Source organism: Mytilus californianus, unplaced genomic scaffold, assembly GCF_021869535.1.
Source record: "Mytilus californianus isolate M0D057914Y unplaced genomic scaffold, xbMytCali1.0.p SCAF_11, whole genome shotgun sequence".
NCBI lineage: Eukaryota > Metazoa > Mollusca > Bivalvia > Mytilida > Mytilidae > Mytilus > Mytilus californianus.
This window is the reverse complement of record NW_026262593.1, coordinates 907,221-925,726: the sequence shown is the minus strand read 5'-3', so window position 1 is coordinate 925,726 and position 18,506 is coordinate 907,221. Positions and strand designations below refer to the sequence as shown.

Genomic DNA, 18,506 nt, shown 5'->3' with positions numbered 1-18,506 from the left:
CAATTTCTGTTGGTGTAGCTTTTGTTATTTCTTTATTTTGAAGGTCTAGTTCTGGTATGATCTTGTTTTGTAATTTCTAATAATTACTTATTAATTAGTGATGTAATTACATATACATTATTTAGGGAGCAATTAAACATTTGATTTTTATGGGGGGGCTAGGATGAAAAATTTTTAGTTGTTATCTTTGTCCTGCCTTTTTATTTTTCACTCTATTCGGTCCTGCCTTTTTTTTTTATTAGTTTGTCCCGACTTTTTTAACATAAATTGTCATCCTGCCTTTTTTTTTGGCAAGTTGCTCATCCTGCCTTTTTTTTTTTACTCAAAACTCCTGTCCTGCCTATTTTTTTCAAATTTCATCCTAGCCCCCCCCCCCCCCCCCCCCCCCCCCCCCCCATAAAAATCAAATGGTAGCTCCCTTAATAGTAATTTTTCTTACAGGTAATTGTTAATTGTTAATATTAGTTATGTATATTTGAAAAAAAAGGAATTCTTTTGCTTTTTATTAACAGTTTGACCAATCTAGACAAATCAAACTATCAAACAAAATTGATCGCCCTGAAGATCATAAAAAACAGTTTATTAAAATTAAGTATGTCAATAAAGGTTTTGATTTTGTAAATATTGCCGGTATTTTTAACGACCATTCTGTTAAAGAACAAATTCCGGGATATTTTGATAATACTGAGCTCCCTCTTATTTGTTATATTTACAAGAAATCTACCCGGAAATTTGTGTTTAATTATAGCCAATTGTGTAAAGATGTTAATATCAGTGAAAATACACCTACTTCATGTAATTGCAGTAATTCCGAATACATTTATGGACCCATTTCCCATGTTATAACAGGAGATCTTAACATCGTTCAAGACCGAGAGTTAAAATCATTCCTCAGTAAAGGACCTAAATATCGTCCCCCGTCAATTATTAATTGGAATGAGTGTCGTAATATCATCCACGACTCACTCCATACTTACTGTTTGAAATGGATAAAACGGGAAAAAGCTGACAAAAAATCTTTGGACTCTTTTTTTAAATCAGTAATGAACATAGTTGATATACGTATTCAACATTTTAAAGAACATTTTACTCTTAACAATAACCACAATAAACCTATTTCTCGTATCAAACATAAACTAAAAGAACTAGCCAAGGAATTTGTTTTTGTCCCGGCCGATAAAGCTGCTAATAATATTATTATTGTTTGACGTAAATTTTACATTGAGGTTCTGAAAAAAGAAATCACCAATTCACCAACATTCCAACTGACTCCATTTTCAGAAAACGACATCTGTAACAAACATAAACTTTTAGCTACCGCTTTACAAGCAGAACCAAATACAATGAAAGTCCCAACTATGTATTGGCTTCCGAAGCTACACAAAATACCTTACAAATATAGATTCATTTCGTCTTCAAGCCATTGTTCCACTACTAAATTGTCTATTCTTCTTACCAGTACACTTGGTACAATCAAAAACCTGATAATAAATTGTTCAAATAAGGCCTTCGAAAATAGTGGAATTAATTACTTTTGGAGTGTCAAGAACTCGTTGGAAGTACTTGATAAATTGCATGCATATATTGGTGATTTTGAATCTGTTCAAAGTTTTGATTTTTCTACCCTATATACCACATTGCCTCACATTCTCATTAAGAAAAAATTCACACACCTAATTAAATGGGCATTTAAAAAGTCAGAATGTGAATATATATGTTCAAACTCTTTTAGGTCATTTTTTAGTAGCAATAAACAAAAAAACTATGTCAATTGGACATGCTTTGATACTATATATGCCCTTGAATTTTTACTAGATAACATTTTTGTTCGCTTTGGAGATTCCGTATATCGTCAGGTTATCGGAATTCCAATGGGGACTAACTGTGCACCACTTATTGCGGACCTTTTTTTGTATTGCTATGAGTTACAATTTATGACAAAAATCAGTAAAGACCCATCGAAACAACATCTGATACACAAATTTAATAATACTTTTAGATATTTGGATGATATTTTGGCTCTCAATAATGACGACTTCAGTATGTATACTAAAGAAATTTATCCTGTTGAACTTACTTTAAATAAAGCTAATACTAACAATGACCACTGCCCTTTCCTCGATCTTGATATCTATATCATTAACGGAAAGCTTAATACTAAAATATATGATAAAAGAGATGATTTTTCATTTCCTATCGTTAATTATCCATTTTTAGATGGTGACGTTCCCTTGTCACCATCTTACGGTGTTTATATATCTCAACTTGTACGATTCGCTCGTGTATGTAACAATGTTTTAGATTTTAACGAGAGAAATTTATGTATTACTGAAAAATTATTACACCAGGGTTTTCGATATCACAAACTAGTCAAAACATTTACTAAATTTTATCATCGGTATAAGGACATCATTCGTAAATATAGCTCAACATGCAGACTTCTTATACGTTCAGGTATTTCACATCCAATTTTTTATGGAAATATTCTTTATAAAGCACAAAAATGTCAGTATTCACCTCTGAAACTAACAAAACCTTTAAATAGACTTATCAAGAAGGGATATAGTTACGATACTGTTGTCAGGTCATTAAAGATTGCATATTTTGGCGTTAATATTGATTCACTTATAGGGTCTTTGCATCGGCACTAAACACATTTATTTAAAAACCAGTTGTTGGCATGACACGGGTTATGTTCTTCTCATATATGTTATGATGGTATGATACTAAACCCCTAACGGGAAGGATTGTGCCTGATATTCATATGATGAAGACATAATCTTTCAATCAGTTTAATTGAAGTCTGGAGCTGGCATGTCAGTTAACTGCTAGTAGTCTGTTGTTATTTATGTATTATTGTCATTTTGTTTATTTTCTTTGGTTACATCTTCTGACATCAGACTCGGACTTCTCTTGAACTGAATTTTAATGTGCGTATTGTTATGCGTTTACTTTTCTACATTGGCTAGAGGTATAGGGGGAGGGTTGAGATCTCATAAACATGTTTAACCCCGCCGCATTTTTGCGCCTGTCCCAAGTCAGGAGCCTCTAGCCTTTGTTAGTCTTGTATTATTTTTAATTTTAGTTTCTTGTGTACAATTTGGAGTTTAGTATGGCGTTCATTATCACTGAACTAGTATATATATTTGTGTAGGGGCCAGCTGAAGGACGCCTCCGGGTGCGGGAATTTCTCGCTGCATTGAAGACCTGTTGGTGACCTTCTGCTGTTGTCTGTTCTATGGTCGGGTTGTTGTCTCTTTGACACATTCCCCATTTCCATTCTCAATTTTATGTTTATCATGTTTATGAAAATATCTTAAATGTATTGCATTTGTGTTTGATCACTGAATCCTCTTTACAATTCAGGCCAGTATTTTTTATTACCCAGTATTGCCCAGTATGACCTGCTAAAACCCAGTAAAACCCGGGTTTTTCCAATATTTCCCACTGGGCTGGGCAATACTCATAAAAGCCGGGTTTTTGCCAACCTTGATTACTTTGTTTACTGTTTGGTCTGTTTTTATTGATATCCATTTGACGTGATTTTGTACTTATACATCCCGTCATTGTGTTGTTGTTCTATGATAATTCTCATATTCTTGTCTTTCATTTTTGCTAATGTGCTTTGTCTATATGCCTTTTTGTGTTTCTGTGATACATATGACGTGGCTTGGTACTTATACATCCCGTCATTGTGTTATTGTGCTATGGTAAATTTGTGTATTCTTGTCTTTAATTTTTGCTAATATGCTTTGTCTATATATGCCTTTTTGTTACATATTTGTTTGTTTTTATATTGATTAAGATTATAACACAATGTTGACTGCTGTACACCTATTTTTGACATTTTTACCTATTATGTGTTTGTTTTATTCACACATCATTGTCAATATAATGGAATTTGATGCGACTGTCATACAAGTGAGAGGTTTAGCTAGCTTTAAAATCAGGTTTAATCCACCATTTTCTGCATAAGAAAATGCCTGTACCAAGTCAGGAATATGACAGTTGTTATCCGTTTGTTTGATGTGTGTGAGCTTTTGATTTTGCCATTTGATTAGGGACTTTCCTTTTTGAATTTTCCTCAGAGTTCAGTATTTTTGTGATTTTACTTTTTCCTTATGACTGCCTTAATAACTGTTTTAAATGATAAAATTAATATATTTCTTTAGGCAGGGTTGGATTATATACATAAGAAAAAGGACGAGTGTTTGAAAAATTTCAAGCAGTCACAATAGACCACTTTTGAATTACATCCTTCAAGGAAAAGTTCGTCAATTATGTGCGTCTTTGTGATGTCATTTATGGTATCCTTGCACTATTAAAGTTCATCAAGCTTCTTTGTGATTGTTATTGTGCAGGATAAACTAGAAATAATGTTTGTGCTGTAGGTACTTAACAATTCTCTAATGACAGCAGTACTGATTATCAATTATAGGAATTCAATTTGCTGAAAAATTCGTGGTGAAGCATTACATTTTTTCAACCACTTGCTCAACATGGGAAGGAAGTGACAATGCCAGAAACACACTAATGATGTTCACTAAAAACTAAAGTTTTTGATAGAAATGCAACGATCTCGATAGTGGTCTTTTACTTTATAAGTTCAAAGATGCAGGAATACAGTGAGCCCTTAAAACGTTTAAATGACTTGAGAAATCAGAGTATAGTAAAAGAGTATTTCTGGTAATGAAAATGGTATGGATCAAACGTATTGAGAAAACTAATTAATGGCTTAATTTATAACAAAACAAATCATGAAAAACAAATATGACAGACATATATGTCTTTTTTTATATACATCTGTGGTGCTGAACACCAATATATAGTACTGAACCAGTCCATGTTTCATATGTACCTCATCATGAATCTATGACGTAATATGCATAATGAAACATTCTGACTATTCACCTCTAACCACATGTATTGATTGTATATTGATTGCATTGATTGTTTATTAGTCCCCTACCGACAAAGTAGAAGGGGACTTTAGGTTTGCACTCCATCCATCTGTCTGTCTGTCAGTCTGTCTGTCCATCCGTCAGTCCGGCAAATCAGTTTTCCACACTTTTTTTCTTCATGCTTGAAGATATTGATTTGATATTTGGTGTATTGTTTTATCATGACAAGTTACAGATCAAGTTTGAATTTTATTCCGGTTTGATGATTTTGTGCAGAGTAATGGTCCTTTGACTTAGAAAATTCACTAAAATAATCAGTTTTTTGCACTTTTTTTTGTCATTCTTGAAGATATTGATTTGAAAATTATTATGTAGTTTTATCATGACAAGTTACAAATCAAGTTCGAATTTTGTTCCGGTCTGATGATAATGTGCAGAGTTATGGTCCTTGGACTTAAATGATCAGTTTTCAACACTTTTTTTTGTCATGCTTGAAGATATGGACTTGATATTTGTTATATATAGTTTACACCATGACAAGTTATAGATCAAGTTAGAATTTTGTTCCAATACAATGAATTTTAAAAGGTACTAAGGGGACTGTATTGCCATGCAATACTCACAGAATGCTTGTTATTACTGTATTTTGTGTATAATTGCTGTGTCACCTGAATAAACCCTGGTGAGTTATCACATATTGTTCTTATATTATTATTATGTGCTCATATCCCAGGACATATCCAAGAAATAATTTCTTGCTGGTGAAACTTTACCATAATACTGATTTATTTTCAATATAAACATGTCTGCCTTCATATCTGAATTCCATATTACGTTTATCATGTTTATTATGGACTTCATCTGTGTGTGTCTGACATTAAAGTAGCCCTACTGAACTTTAAATAGTCAGCAACAACTCCTGTTCTTAAGCTGGAATAAGAAGAAGATTAGGTTGAGCTTATATCTTCCATCTCCTGAAATCCTTCATTACCCAATTTTGATCACCTTTCAGAATCCTGAACATGCTGAACCTGATCCTAAAGTCGAAGAGATTAGCTTGTTTTATCAACTGAAATAATGATTATCTTTCTGAACTTGATACAATACTGATACACCAACTTTTTTTCTCACCACAATACCTTTGAATATGGGTATACACACAACTCCTCCAAGCCTTCCATAATGTTTCATCATTTTTGTTGAGCCTTCGACTTTAGTCGAAAAAGCGAGACATAGCGATCCTACATTCAGTCGGCTTCGTTGTCGTCGGCGGCGTCCACAAATATTCATTCTGTGGTTAAAGTTTTTGAAATTTTAATAACTTTCTTAAACTATCCTGGATTTCTACCAAACTTGGACAGAAGCTTGTTTATGATCATAAGATAGTATCCAGAAGTAAATTTTGTAGAAATAAAATTCCATTTTTTCTGTATTTTACTTATAAATGGACTTAGTTTTTCTGCCGGGAAATATTACATTCACTCTGTGGTTAAAGTTTTTAAAATTTTAATAACTTTCTTAAACTATCCTGGGTTTGTACCAAACTTGGACAGAAGCTTGTTTATGATCATAAGATAGTATCCAGAAGTAAATTTTGTAAAAAAATAAATCCATTTTTTCCGTATTTTACTTTTAAATGGACTTAGATTTTCTGCCAGTAAACAACGCATTCACTCTGTGGTTAAAGTTTTTAAAATTTTAATAACTTTCTTATACTATTTTGGATTTGTACCAAACTTGGACAGAAGCTTGTTTATGATCAAAAGCTAGTATCTAGAAGGAAATTTTGTAAAAAAATAAATCCATTTTTTCCGTATTTTTCTTTTAAATGGACTTAGATTTTCTGCCAGGAAACAACACATTCACTCTGTGGTTAAAGTTTTTAAACATTTATTAGATTCATAAACTATCCTAACACAGTCCTGATAAGATTATATTTTCTACAATGTATTTGTATATTCTTTTATTTTTATTTGTATTTGATTTTTTGACTACATGTACATCTTGAACAGCCTTATATCTTATCATGTTAGTAATATTACATTGAACTAATTGACTGTAAATTAACTATGTGTAAATATCTGTTTTTGATTGTATTGTAATTTGTATGTGAGGGCCTCAGGGAAGATTAGTTTAATGTAACTAACTGAGTTTACCCTCTTTAAATAAAGAATTTATTATTATTTATTATTATTATTATTATATCCTGGATTTTTACCAAACTTGGACAGAAGCTTCTTACAATCAAAAGATAGTATCAAGAGGAATATTTTTATTGATTTACTTCCTCATTTTTGTTGAGCTTGCGATTAACAGAAAAAGTAGGCGAGACACTGGGTTCTGTGGAACCCTTACGAATTTTTAGTGAAATAAAAATAAAAATAATATTCTACATTTCAATACTTTTTTTGTCTGTTTTTTTTAGATTTATGATTTTAGATTGTCCCTTGTTATCTTCTCTCCTTTTTTCGGCTCTCATAGGGCTATGTGAGCTAGTGCCATCACTTGGCGTCCATCATCGTCATATTGAACTTTTCAATAAGACATAGGTGAGAGGGTGATAGAGCAGATTGTTACCCTGAGAAAATATTGTGAACTGAGGCAAGGGGTACAATCTGCTCTATCAGCCTCTCAGTGTTATTTAATTTATTATACTGAACGTTCTGTCATCATTATTGTTTTTATGCCCCCGCCGTAGTGGCATGGGCATTAAGTTTTACCCTTGTCCGTCTGTACGTACGTACGTACGTACGTCCCAAAATTAGTTTCCGTTCTCTAACTTGAGTTTGCCTCAACCAAATGTTATGAAACTTATACACAATGCTTATTACCAAAAACACAGATCAAGTTTGAATTTTGGTGGCGTCACTTTAACCGTTCTAGAGTTATGCCCCTTTATAAATGGAAAAATTGCAAAATTTTTAGTTTCCGTTCTCTAACTTAAGTTTGCCTCAACCAAATGTTATGAAATTTATACACAATGCTTATTACCACAAAACACAGATCAAGATTGAATTTTGGTGGCGACACTTTTACCATTCTTGAGTTATGTCCCTTTATAAACATAAAAATTGCTGAATTTTTCGTTTCCGTTCTCTTACTTTAGTTTGTCTCAAACAAATGTTATAAAACTTATACACAACCGTTCTTGAGTTATGTGTGTTTACAAATAGAAAAATTGCTGAATTTTTAGTTTCTGTTCTCTACTTAAGTAAGCCTTAACCAAATGTTATGAGACTTGCACACAATGCTTATTACCACAAAACTCAGATCAAGTTCAAATTTGGGTAGCGTCACTTTTACCGTCCTTCAGTTATGTCCCTTTATAACTATATGATATGGAAGCGGGGGCATCATCTGTGTCCACATGTGGACACTATCCACATTTATTTAAATTGTAAATTCAAAGTTATTAACTATAACATCATGTACATAACAACATTACAGTTATTAGGAAAACAACAAAAGTGAAGCAAAATTTTTTTTTTTATAAAGGTCAGGAGGCCGAAACGTAGGACTGGAGCATTGTCTTTAATATTATTGTTGTAAATCAATTCATTGTCCTTTAAAATATCGTTTTTTGATTTGTCTGCAGGAGAGGGTGACATAAAAAAAAAAAAACATTCTCCCGCTGAGCCATGGGATAGAGTAAAATGTTTCCCCTCGTATTAACCAATCAAATATGGCATTTTCTCATGAAGTACAATTATAATAGTAATTGGTCTATTGAATACTTGCAAGGTCTACATGTCTGTCAGACAGGTTTCACCTGACCTCAACCTCATTTCATTGATCAGTGATCAAGGTTAGAGTTACATGATTTAAGGTCTGTTTCTCAAATACATTAAGCAGTAGGTCCTTTATATGTGGTGTATGGAATAATTGTAAGGTTTACATGTCCGTCTGGCAGGTATCATCTGAGGCTATTAAAAACTGAATGTTGGTTTCCCCTAACACAAGAAAATTTTAAATTGCTGCTGGCCGGATACTCTTTATTTTATTTCAATTTTTGGACCAAAATCAAATGAGATACATGCAATTTTTCATAACCTGCTTTGACAGGAAATTCTTGAAAAAAACCTTGTTTGACATTATTTCTTGATATTAATTGTGTTATACGCTTTAATGTCTCAACTTTAAGAATGATAAATGAAACATTTTTAAAGACATTATCAGACAATTAAAGCATCATGATCATGATTATTGTCTTCAAAGAGAGTCTTGCTCTTTCTTTTTTTCTTCAGTAAAAAAAAAGAATTACGTGAAGGATAAAAACAGATCTGACAGGGTATGGGGAAAACAGCAATCTTTTTTGCATAGCCTGACCTTGACTTTGTTTTTATGGTTCAGGTCAATGTTAAGTTTTTGTGTTTGGTCTATTTCTCAGATACAATGTACTATAAGCAATAGGTCAACTATATTTTGTGTATAGAATGATTATACATATTTACAATGTTGGAATGTTTAAAATTGTATTTACAATCTTTCAGTACAACTTAGCATGTCAACATGGAAGTGACGATTTATATAAAATTTTAAAAACATTCAATAGTCATGTTACGCATACGTCTAACTTTAAGAGTGGAACCTTTTCCTGTACAAGTACTTATTTATACGTACTAACATAGTTTTCATATATAAATCATAAAGCCCTTTCCTGAATTTTTCTAATTTAGTGGAATTAGCTTTGTTTAAAGCTATCATGTTAATAGCTATCATCATGTTTTATATTAGCTACTTGTATAGATTTTTAAAAACTTATATCATTATTGCATATGTGTAAAGTTTGTTATTGAGGTTTTTCCAAGAAATTTTACATTTAAGAATATCTTTACTTTTCAATATTTCCAAGAAAACTTCCTTCATATTAAGATCTTAAATCAATAAAACTTTTAAAAGAAGAAATATTAATTTTTGAAAATGTTCAGTATATATATATAGTTAAACAACAGGTAATGTTTTCAAAAATATAATATGATATGAAATGTTCAATGCAATTGGCTCAGCTTACAATTGACAATATGGTTTAGAATTTAAATGGTTGCATATATTTTCTTATGTGTTAGCATAGTATACGTTTTTTGGCTGGTTTTAATGGGTTTTTATAAAAATCAATAATTATTTAGAAAAAAGGCTAAATTTGGAAAACAAAAGTAGGCCTGATTGCATCATTCATTTGTTTAGATATTTAGGAATGTATGATACTCCTCATTCTAAGGACAAATCTTAAGCTATCGAGGTGTTTTTTGTTGTATGCAAAAAGTGTTAAGTCTGTCTGTTAGGGGATCTTGGTACGTGAGCTATGCCGACCATAGAAGTTAAGAAGGATCTTCTTTTCAAGGCTTTGGGAAGGAGATATTGTAAGTTATTCAAAAATTATTATTATAACCATGTTAAATTATACTTCTAAGAATAATATTGTAATAGTACATTTACTCAAGAAAATGATAACAGACTGCTGCATTTGTTTGCACCTGTCCTAATGGAGCTACCATTTGATTTTTATTGGGGGGGGGGGGGGGGGGCTAGGATGAAATTTGAAGAAAAAAATGCAGGACAGGATTTTTGAGTTAAAAAAAAGGCAGGATGAGCAACTTGACAAAAATAAAAGGCAGGATGACAATTTACGTAAAAACCTATAATGGTTTACTTTTACAAATGTGACTTGGATGGAGAGTTGTCTCATTGGCACTCATACCACATCTTCTTATATCTATGTAAACTTACAAACTGTAAATTTTGTTTTTTTGTATTTTTAATAAAATTAATTAGTTTGGACATATTTTATTGTATAAAATGACAAACAGATCAGACACAAGTTTTACAACTTAGTAACTTGTAACGTCTTCTCCAAAATTGATCATTTTGGCATTAACTTGAGTTGTCAATAAGATGCAAACACAATTGCATATATATATCATGTATATATACAGGTTTAGTTTTAACTGCAATCATTGCTTTGAACAGGCAGTCCCAACTAAAATGAAAACTGAAAAATCTTGAAATGTGATGTAGCTGGGTTTTGTCAAGACCATGATAAATGCAAAATATTGTAGTTGATTTATACCAAATTTATGAAAAACAAACAGTTATCTTTCATTCAGTTACATTGAAAAGTCCATAGATAAATTAGTCGGTAATTATAACAACTTATTTTCCTTAGACAATGTTAAAGAAAGAACAAGCTAAGTCACTGTAAGGGTTTTTGATTAAAGAAAAACTTATATAAACAAGAGAATTGTAAACAATAAATGTGGAAATTTTGCAAATCTAACCACAAAACAAAAAACAAAATTTAGAAGGGAAGGGGGGTAAATGTGTTCCCTTAAGTTAAGTGTGTTACAATGTGTTAATCACTTCTTATAAGTTAATCTTTCACTCCTATCTTAAATTTTTCACTAGGATAATCTTTAGAATAGATTTTAACTGATTGAATACATTTAGTTACTGCATATAATTTATATAGATAACAGATATTAACAAATGAAAATGTGTCTACAGCAGTCAGCACTAACATTTTATTTTAAGAATATGACACTGGTAATACAAAATTGTATAGGATGTGGGCTGGGACTAATATCTATTGGTCCCAGATCCGGGTATATAATTTAATTAAGACCAACTGATCTATTGGAAGTCTTTTTGATAGTTAAAGTTTATTCAAATTTTGAATATTTGAATAAAATATGATATTTTATAATATTCTTATCAACAAAACATGTATAAAAAAAGTCTTCAGGCTTATTTCTGTTCTTATATTCACTTTTAAATCATTTGAAGTTTTTAAGGGTTACTGTTACAGTATTGCAAATTATTTGTTTATTGTCTTTGTACCTCATTTTATGTAATGACTTCTTAATAAATTAGAAAATGAAGAGCTATCTAACTATTAACTTTTTCAATACTTTCCTCAGTCATGTCCATAGCTAGTGCATAGAAGAAATAGCAAATGGCATTTTTTTAAATATAACATTTGTAGGTAGAGAAAGACACTGTTATTTGATTAGTTTAAAAAACCACTGAGTAAGGATTTTTGAATATTTATGATTCCTTGAAATAAAATTTCCAACAGATAAAAATAAGTTAGGTTCCTTGAATTTTTATGACTTGTTGGTAAAAATAGAACTGTACATAAAAATGAAAGTAGGACTTGTCACTCCTGTAAACCAATGTAAAGTGAAAGTAAAACTAATATACATTGTAACAACTATTTACAGAAAATTTAAAGTGGGTTGTTATTCAGTTGAGAAATTTATTCAAACAAAATCTTTAAATGATTTCAAAATTTGGAAATAGTTAAATGTTAATAAAGTTGAACTAAAAGTCAAAATACACTTACCTGGTGCACTTGAGGCAATGTCAACATAATATTAATTGAATTATAATATATTGCTATTTTTTTGTTGTGTGTGTTTCTTTGTTTTTTTTTTTTATTACACGTTACATATCTATTGTCAAGATTGCATTGCATAGGTTATTGTTAATAATGATATTGTTTATATGCTATATGTCCTCCTGGGGCCCTAATTTGGTGAATAAAAAAATTCTATTCTATTCTATTCTAATTGAACTAAGGTGTTATGAGTATTTTAAGTGAGACTTAGTGATGTCTTGATGTAAATGAAAATAACATTATAAATAGACAAGAAACGTTAAAATTATTTTACAGAATTTTATGTTCTAGTTTGTCATCCTTAACAACAGAGGATTAATCGATTGTTGGTTACTTAACATCCAGTGGCAAATATTTCATGCATGTTCAGGATTAGAACAAATTAACAATAAATTCAATATGTAGGTCCTGTTCTGGAATAAAGGTGGGGAAATTATGACTCCCACTGGTATATTGGATAAGCCAATAAATTGTGCCTTGCAACTGGCTGCCTACAAACCCCTCAAAGAGGTGTTGCAAAGCTAGGTTCTTAATGTGCAAGGAGTGTGGCACTCTCTTTACATGAGGCATTGGATTTTTTGTTACATTCCCATTCTCACCGGACGTGGCTGCACACTTGTACATCCTGCACAGCTAAACAGACGCTCCACTTTGGCAAGGGTTATAGATTTCAGAACAAGTTTGAATTGGAACTGCTTGATATCAACTCAAGTTATTTGGCGAGGTTATTCTTAATATTTGAAGTAAATAATGAGGGTTGATATCATACAAGTACTGTCTTTTGATGAGGTAGATATGCGGTTTTATTGACTTTTGAAAAACTGATATTCACTGAGTAAGACGGCCGAAGTGACTATCAGTTTTTCAAAGTCAATTAAACCAGATGTTTACCGAACAAAAGACAGTAATTGTTTTATTCCATTTTCCGAAAGAAAACAATGTATTTAATGACAATTATTAACCAAAACCAATTGTACATCAAACATTTTACCATTACGTTACATGTGCAAGCGTGTGACATTCAACTTCAGCGCGATGAATATCACTTTTCTCCAGGTGAATATGCTTTTTTATTCAAAATCCAATTCATAAAGAGAAACGTACTTAAATAATACCAATATGGAGTAAGAGTCATAATTACACCTTTTGTAAGAATCCTGGGTTTTAATTGGTTGATAGCCAGTGTATTTTTCACCAATTTACTTTTATCAAATGAATATCGTTCATTTTTAAACAGCGCCAGGGTATATGCAAAAAGGATATGCCTTTTTTACCCTCTCTGCCGTGGTATTTGCCAAAAAATACTCTATCCGACTGGATGCTTGTAATGTCGCGATCATCAATGCGTTTTATGTCACGATCATCAATGCGTTTTGTATGTTAACATTCGGTGTAATTAAACAGATGTAGCATGTTCTTGAGGGGTATTTGCGAAAAATACCAGTCATGAGAATGAATTTGCCTCGCCTTACGGCTCGCGAAATTTAACATTCTCTCGACTGTTATTTTTTGCAAATACCCCTCCTTAACATGATATATCTGTTCAATATCCTATGTGAAGATCTTGAATAACATGTTTTATTTAAACTTCAATACATATACATATACATAAAACCTATTAAAATAATACCAAATTGAATATGGAATAACAAGCATTATTCCATATTGATAGGAACTTCATTAGGTTTTTCTATATGAATAGGATTTTCAATAAATAAGCATATTCACCTGCGGAAAAGTATATTCTCCGCGCAAACTGTTGCGTGCTTTTACGTGTATAATTATATTAAAATCGTTTGATGTACGTTACAATTGGCTTTGCTAAATAATTATCATTACATACATTTCTCTCTGTACTCTCTCGGAATATGGAATAAAACAATTACTGTCTTTTGTTTCGGTAAATATGTGGTTTAATTGACTTTTGAAAAACTGATATTCACTTCGACCGTTGGCCTCAGTGAATATCAGTTTTTCAAAAGTCAATAAAACCACATATTTGCCTCATCAAAAGACAGTAATTGTATAATATCCAATAGACTATTTTCATATTCCCAACTTTTGACTGCGGATTTTATAATTGTTTGATAGGTTACCTTTTCTGTGGTAGGACATACTGGTACTCTGTCAGGTAGGAACAACCAAAAGAAGTAAAATCAAACATATAATCGGTGCAATTTTGGGGGAAAGTTTACTGTTTTCCGAAGATTCTGATGTGTATAGAAAACATACAACCGTTAATTTCCTTCTACATTTGTACCGATGGAATGCTTGATTTTACTTTTTTTGTTTGCTCTTACTTGACTGAATACCTTAGGATCACCTACCACAGAGAAGGTAACCTGTCAAAAAATTATGAACTCCGGAGTCAAAAGTTGGTAATATGAAAATGGTCTATTCTCTGACATGCGTTGAACGCTAAACCAACTCTCTTATGGTCAACATTCTCTCTGTGTATATAATAAAAGTTAGCAACTTGTTGATTTAGTCTTTTGCATGTACAAATGTACCAGTATGATGTCATATGTTTTGTTACAGTGTCAAAATTTGAAATCAGACATTTGAACATTTTTTATACCTTCAGAATGTAGGAAAATTCGACATAAGTAAAGTTTTCAGGTTAATAGTGTAGAACTTACATAATTTAGAAAGGATACAGGACTTTTTCTATATTGGAATTTTAGGGGCCAATTAAATAATAGCTCTTATCATAATCCTTTCTTTGACAGATATTTCAGTAGTTTGTCCTTCTTTGGACCAGTTTGACAATATTGGATTAACTTGACGAGTATGCAGGGTTTGAGATTTATACTTATATTATTCAGCATTTAAAAAGAGCTTGAGGAGTAAGAGTTTGAATTAGTTATTTTCAATTTCAGAATTTGAAGAATTTATGAGGCAAGGTTTGAGTTAGTTATTTTTGAATTGAAGAATTTGACGAGTTAGGGTTTGAGTTAGTTAATTTTGATTTTAGTCTAGAATTTGAAGATTTGAAGTGGTAGGGTTTGAATTTGTAATGTGTAATGTTTGTTTTTATTTTTCAGCATTTGAAGAAATTGATGAGTTAGGTTTTGACTTTGTTGTGTTTATTTTTCAGCATTTGAAGAATTTGATGAGTTAGGTTTTGAGTTCGGGTTAGAAGCAGAAGAACCGGTGAGTATACTTTTAAGAATGTTATTTCTGATGTTATTGAATAAATCCAAATTAAAATTACAAAAAAAATAACAAAATTAACATATATGATTATCAGAAGGTGGGAAAATGCAACACACAATTACAAATGACAGTTAAACGATTGACTAAATAAAATATTGATATAGTTCCTAAACTAACAGATAAGGATAAAAGTTCAGAAATCTGGCTGTGTATTTAGTCATTCTACAGAGTTGTAATCTGTAACATTTATTGTTCTTTAATTTTCATTCTGTGCAATATTGCGAGTCTTATTTGTAATTTAAGCATGTTGCTATGTTTTTGTGTTGTCTTTATATTATTGTTTAAGGTATAAAACCACTAATTCATAGCCCCATTGCTTTCTATGTTAAATTCTGCAATTTCAAGCATAAATGGCTACTTTGTCTTAAGTTCAAATAAAGTGGCAGTTATTTCATGTCAAAACTGTACCTTATGCTGACTTGTGCTGAAAAAATCAACATACCTTTAATTGCATATTAGAGCGTACTGGTTCCCGGAAGTTTGATAGTACAAAAACAGGAACTTCTGAACAACAGGCCAAATGAGCCCTCCTATTAAAATTTCATATACTTCTTTATTATTCAAATGAAACTTTCAACAAGGGTTCTACAGTGATCCCAAGTCCCAAAGCTTTCATTTGATACTAAAACTACCCAAATATTCCTACTATTGACAAAGATACAGCTATACGTAGGAACTATTTTGATTAAAATATGTACTACTTTCTTGTATGTTCTTTCCGACCGGGCCTGAATTAGTGGTTCTATACCTTTAACACCTTGATACAAGTGAGACATTATTCTGTTTCACAGGAAGAAGAAGAAATACTACAGAATCCTGATCTTGCTAATGTCTGGAAAATTGATATTCCTGCTAACAGGTAAAAATGGAAACTAAAAATCTTGCTTTCTTCATCATGAACATAAAAATATCTTTGCTCATAACTTGTGAATTAATACTAATCAATTTGATCTAGAATAAAAATTTACACATTATCATGATTATAGAACAAAATGGTAAAAAAAAATAATAAATTATTCCAAGTTTAAAGTTATTTTGTAGAAATATGGAAAGAAATCATTTGTATTGTCTTGCTGTACAGAACTGTATGGTGAAATCATTTGTATTATCTTGCTGTACAGAACTGTATGGTTAAATCATTTGTATTGTCTTGCTGTACAGAACTGTATGGTGAAATCATTTGTATTGTCTTGCTGTACAGAACTGTATGGTGAAATCATTTGTATTGTCTTGCTGTACAGAACTGTATGGTGAAATCATTTGTATTGTCTTGCTGTACAGAACTGTATGGTGAAATCATTTGTATTGTCTTGCTGTACAGAACTGTATGGTGAAATCATTTGTATTGTCTTGCTATACAGAACTGTATGGTTATCATCAGTAACATTGGTTTATTTTATAAAGTATGCTGTAAGATAAGAATTTCCATTTAGGAACAATAAATGTATAATGACGAAGAAGCAAGAAACTTCTAGTTCATCATTTAAATAATCATTACATTATTTTTCAGATATGATTTACTATGTATTGAAGGGCTGTCAAGAGCTTTGTTGGTTTTCCTTGAAAAGTAAGTTACACTTAAACTTTGAATTAAAAAAGAGAAAGTTCAAGATAAAATATCAATATACATAAGTAGATGTGGTATATTGACCAATGAGACCATTATCATATCCATTTTACTGGCTAGGTTTTTGGTAAATTTTGTTCTTATATCCTCATTAGAACAGTTGGTGGTTGACTGTCATCAGCCTTGTTGAATTAGATTTTACACCATGAGAACAGTTGGTGGTTGACTGTCATCAGCCTTGTTGAACTAGATTTTACACCATGAGAACAGTTGGTGGTTGACTGTCATCAGCCTTGTTGAATTAGATTTTACACCATGAGAACAGTTGGTGGTTGACTGTCATCAGCCTTGTTGAACTAGATTTTACACCATGAGAAAAGTTGGTGGTTGACTGTCATCAGCCTTGTTGAACTAGATTTTACACCATGAGAACAGTTGGTGGTTGACTGTCATCAGCCTTGTTGAACTAGATTTTACACCATGAGAACAGTTGGTGGTTGACTGTCATCAGCCTTGTTGAACTAGATTTTACACCATGAGAACAGTTGGTGGTTGACTGTCATTAGCCTTGTTGAACTAGATTTTACACCATGAGAACAGTTGGTGGTTGACTGTCATCAGCCTTGTTGAACTAGATTTTACACCATGAGAACAGTTGGTGGTTGACTGTCATCAGCCTTGTTGAACTAGATTTTACACCATGGGAACATATGGTGGTTGACTGTCATTAGCCTTGTTGAACTAGATTTTACAGCATGCCAATTCAAACATCCAACTTGTCATGCTTGTAAGACAGTCATTTTGATTCTGATTATTAAATGAAAAAATGCTAATTATGCCAAACAAATGAAGTAATTCAGAGTCCAAAAACAAAATTAACATAATTTGATGAATTTAAAAAGACACACAATATATCAAATAGGATGAATATAGGATAAACAAAAACTAAAAGGGTAAACAATCAAAACAGAAATTTCTTCAGTTCATATCTAATATCACTGAAAGTTTATTGCCATAGATTTGCCAATAGCAATGACTGTGTACAATTCTGTAGCACCTGTGTTCAACCTGTTGTCATAGATGGATATAGTAACAAAAGTTCTACTTCTTGAAATACTTTGTTTTGAGTTATAAAAATACCATACAATATCAAGATTACGTTCATTAACATTTGTATGTTTAAAGTCCCTAGACACTTCTTACAATATTCTTAGCAAAGTAATAGTAAGCTTTGAATGTGATTCATTCATATTCACAAATAAAAATCTTAATAGCTTAGTCTGAAACAGTTTTGTTAGGTGAAGAATTGAAGTATATATGCTGATGTTTGTTTGTGGTTTGTGTTTTTGTCATACTATATAAGCCAACAGAAACGACTGGTAAATAACATCATTGAGGAGCAATTGAAGAATTTTGGTGAAGAAGTGAC

The 18,506-nt window shown here is 31.6% G+C and overlaps 1 protein-coding gene across 2 annotated transcripts in view; it reads left to right on the top strand.

The window, feature by feature from the left end:
• LOC127719332 (phenylalanine--tRNA ligase beta subunit-like) overlaps positions 1–18,506 on the top strand; it is a 46,223-nt gene that overhangs the window by 9,894 nt on the left and 17,823 nt on the right. The window contains exons 1-4 of one of the 2 annotated variants that reach the window (XM_052225391.1): positions 10,070–10,261; positions 15,392–15,447; positions 16,302–16,369; positions 17,021–17,077. In XM_052225391.1, coding sequence (XP_052081351.1) covers positions 10,204–10,261; positions 15,392–15,447; positions 16,302–16,369; positions 17,021–17,077 — 239 coding nt within the window. In that variant the 5' untranslated portion in view covers positions 10,070–10,203. Of the gene's footprint in view, positions 1–10,069; positions 10,262–15,391; positions 15,448–16,301; positions 16,370–17,020; positions 17,078–18,506 lie in introns of those variants that run through there. The other variant, XM_052225392.1, reaches the window with a different exon arrangement.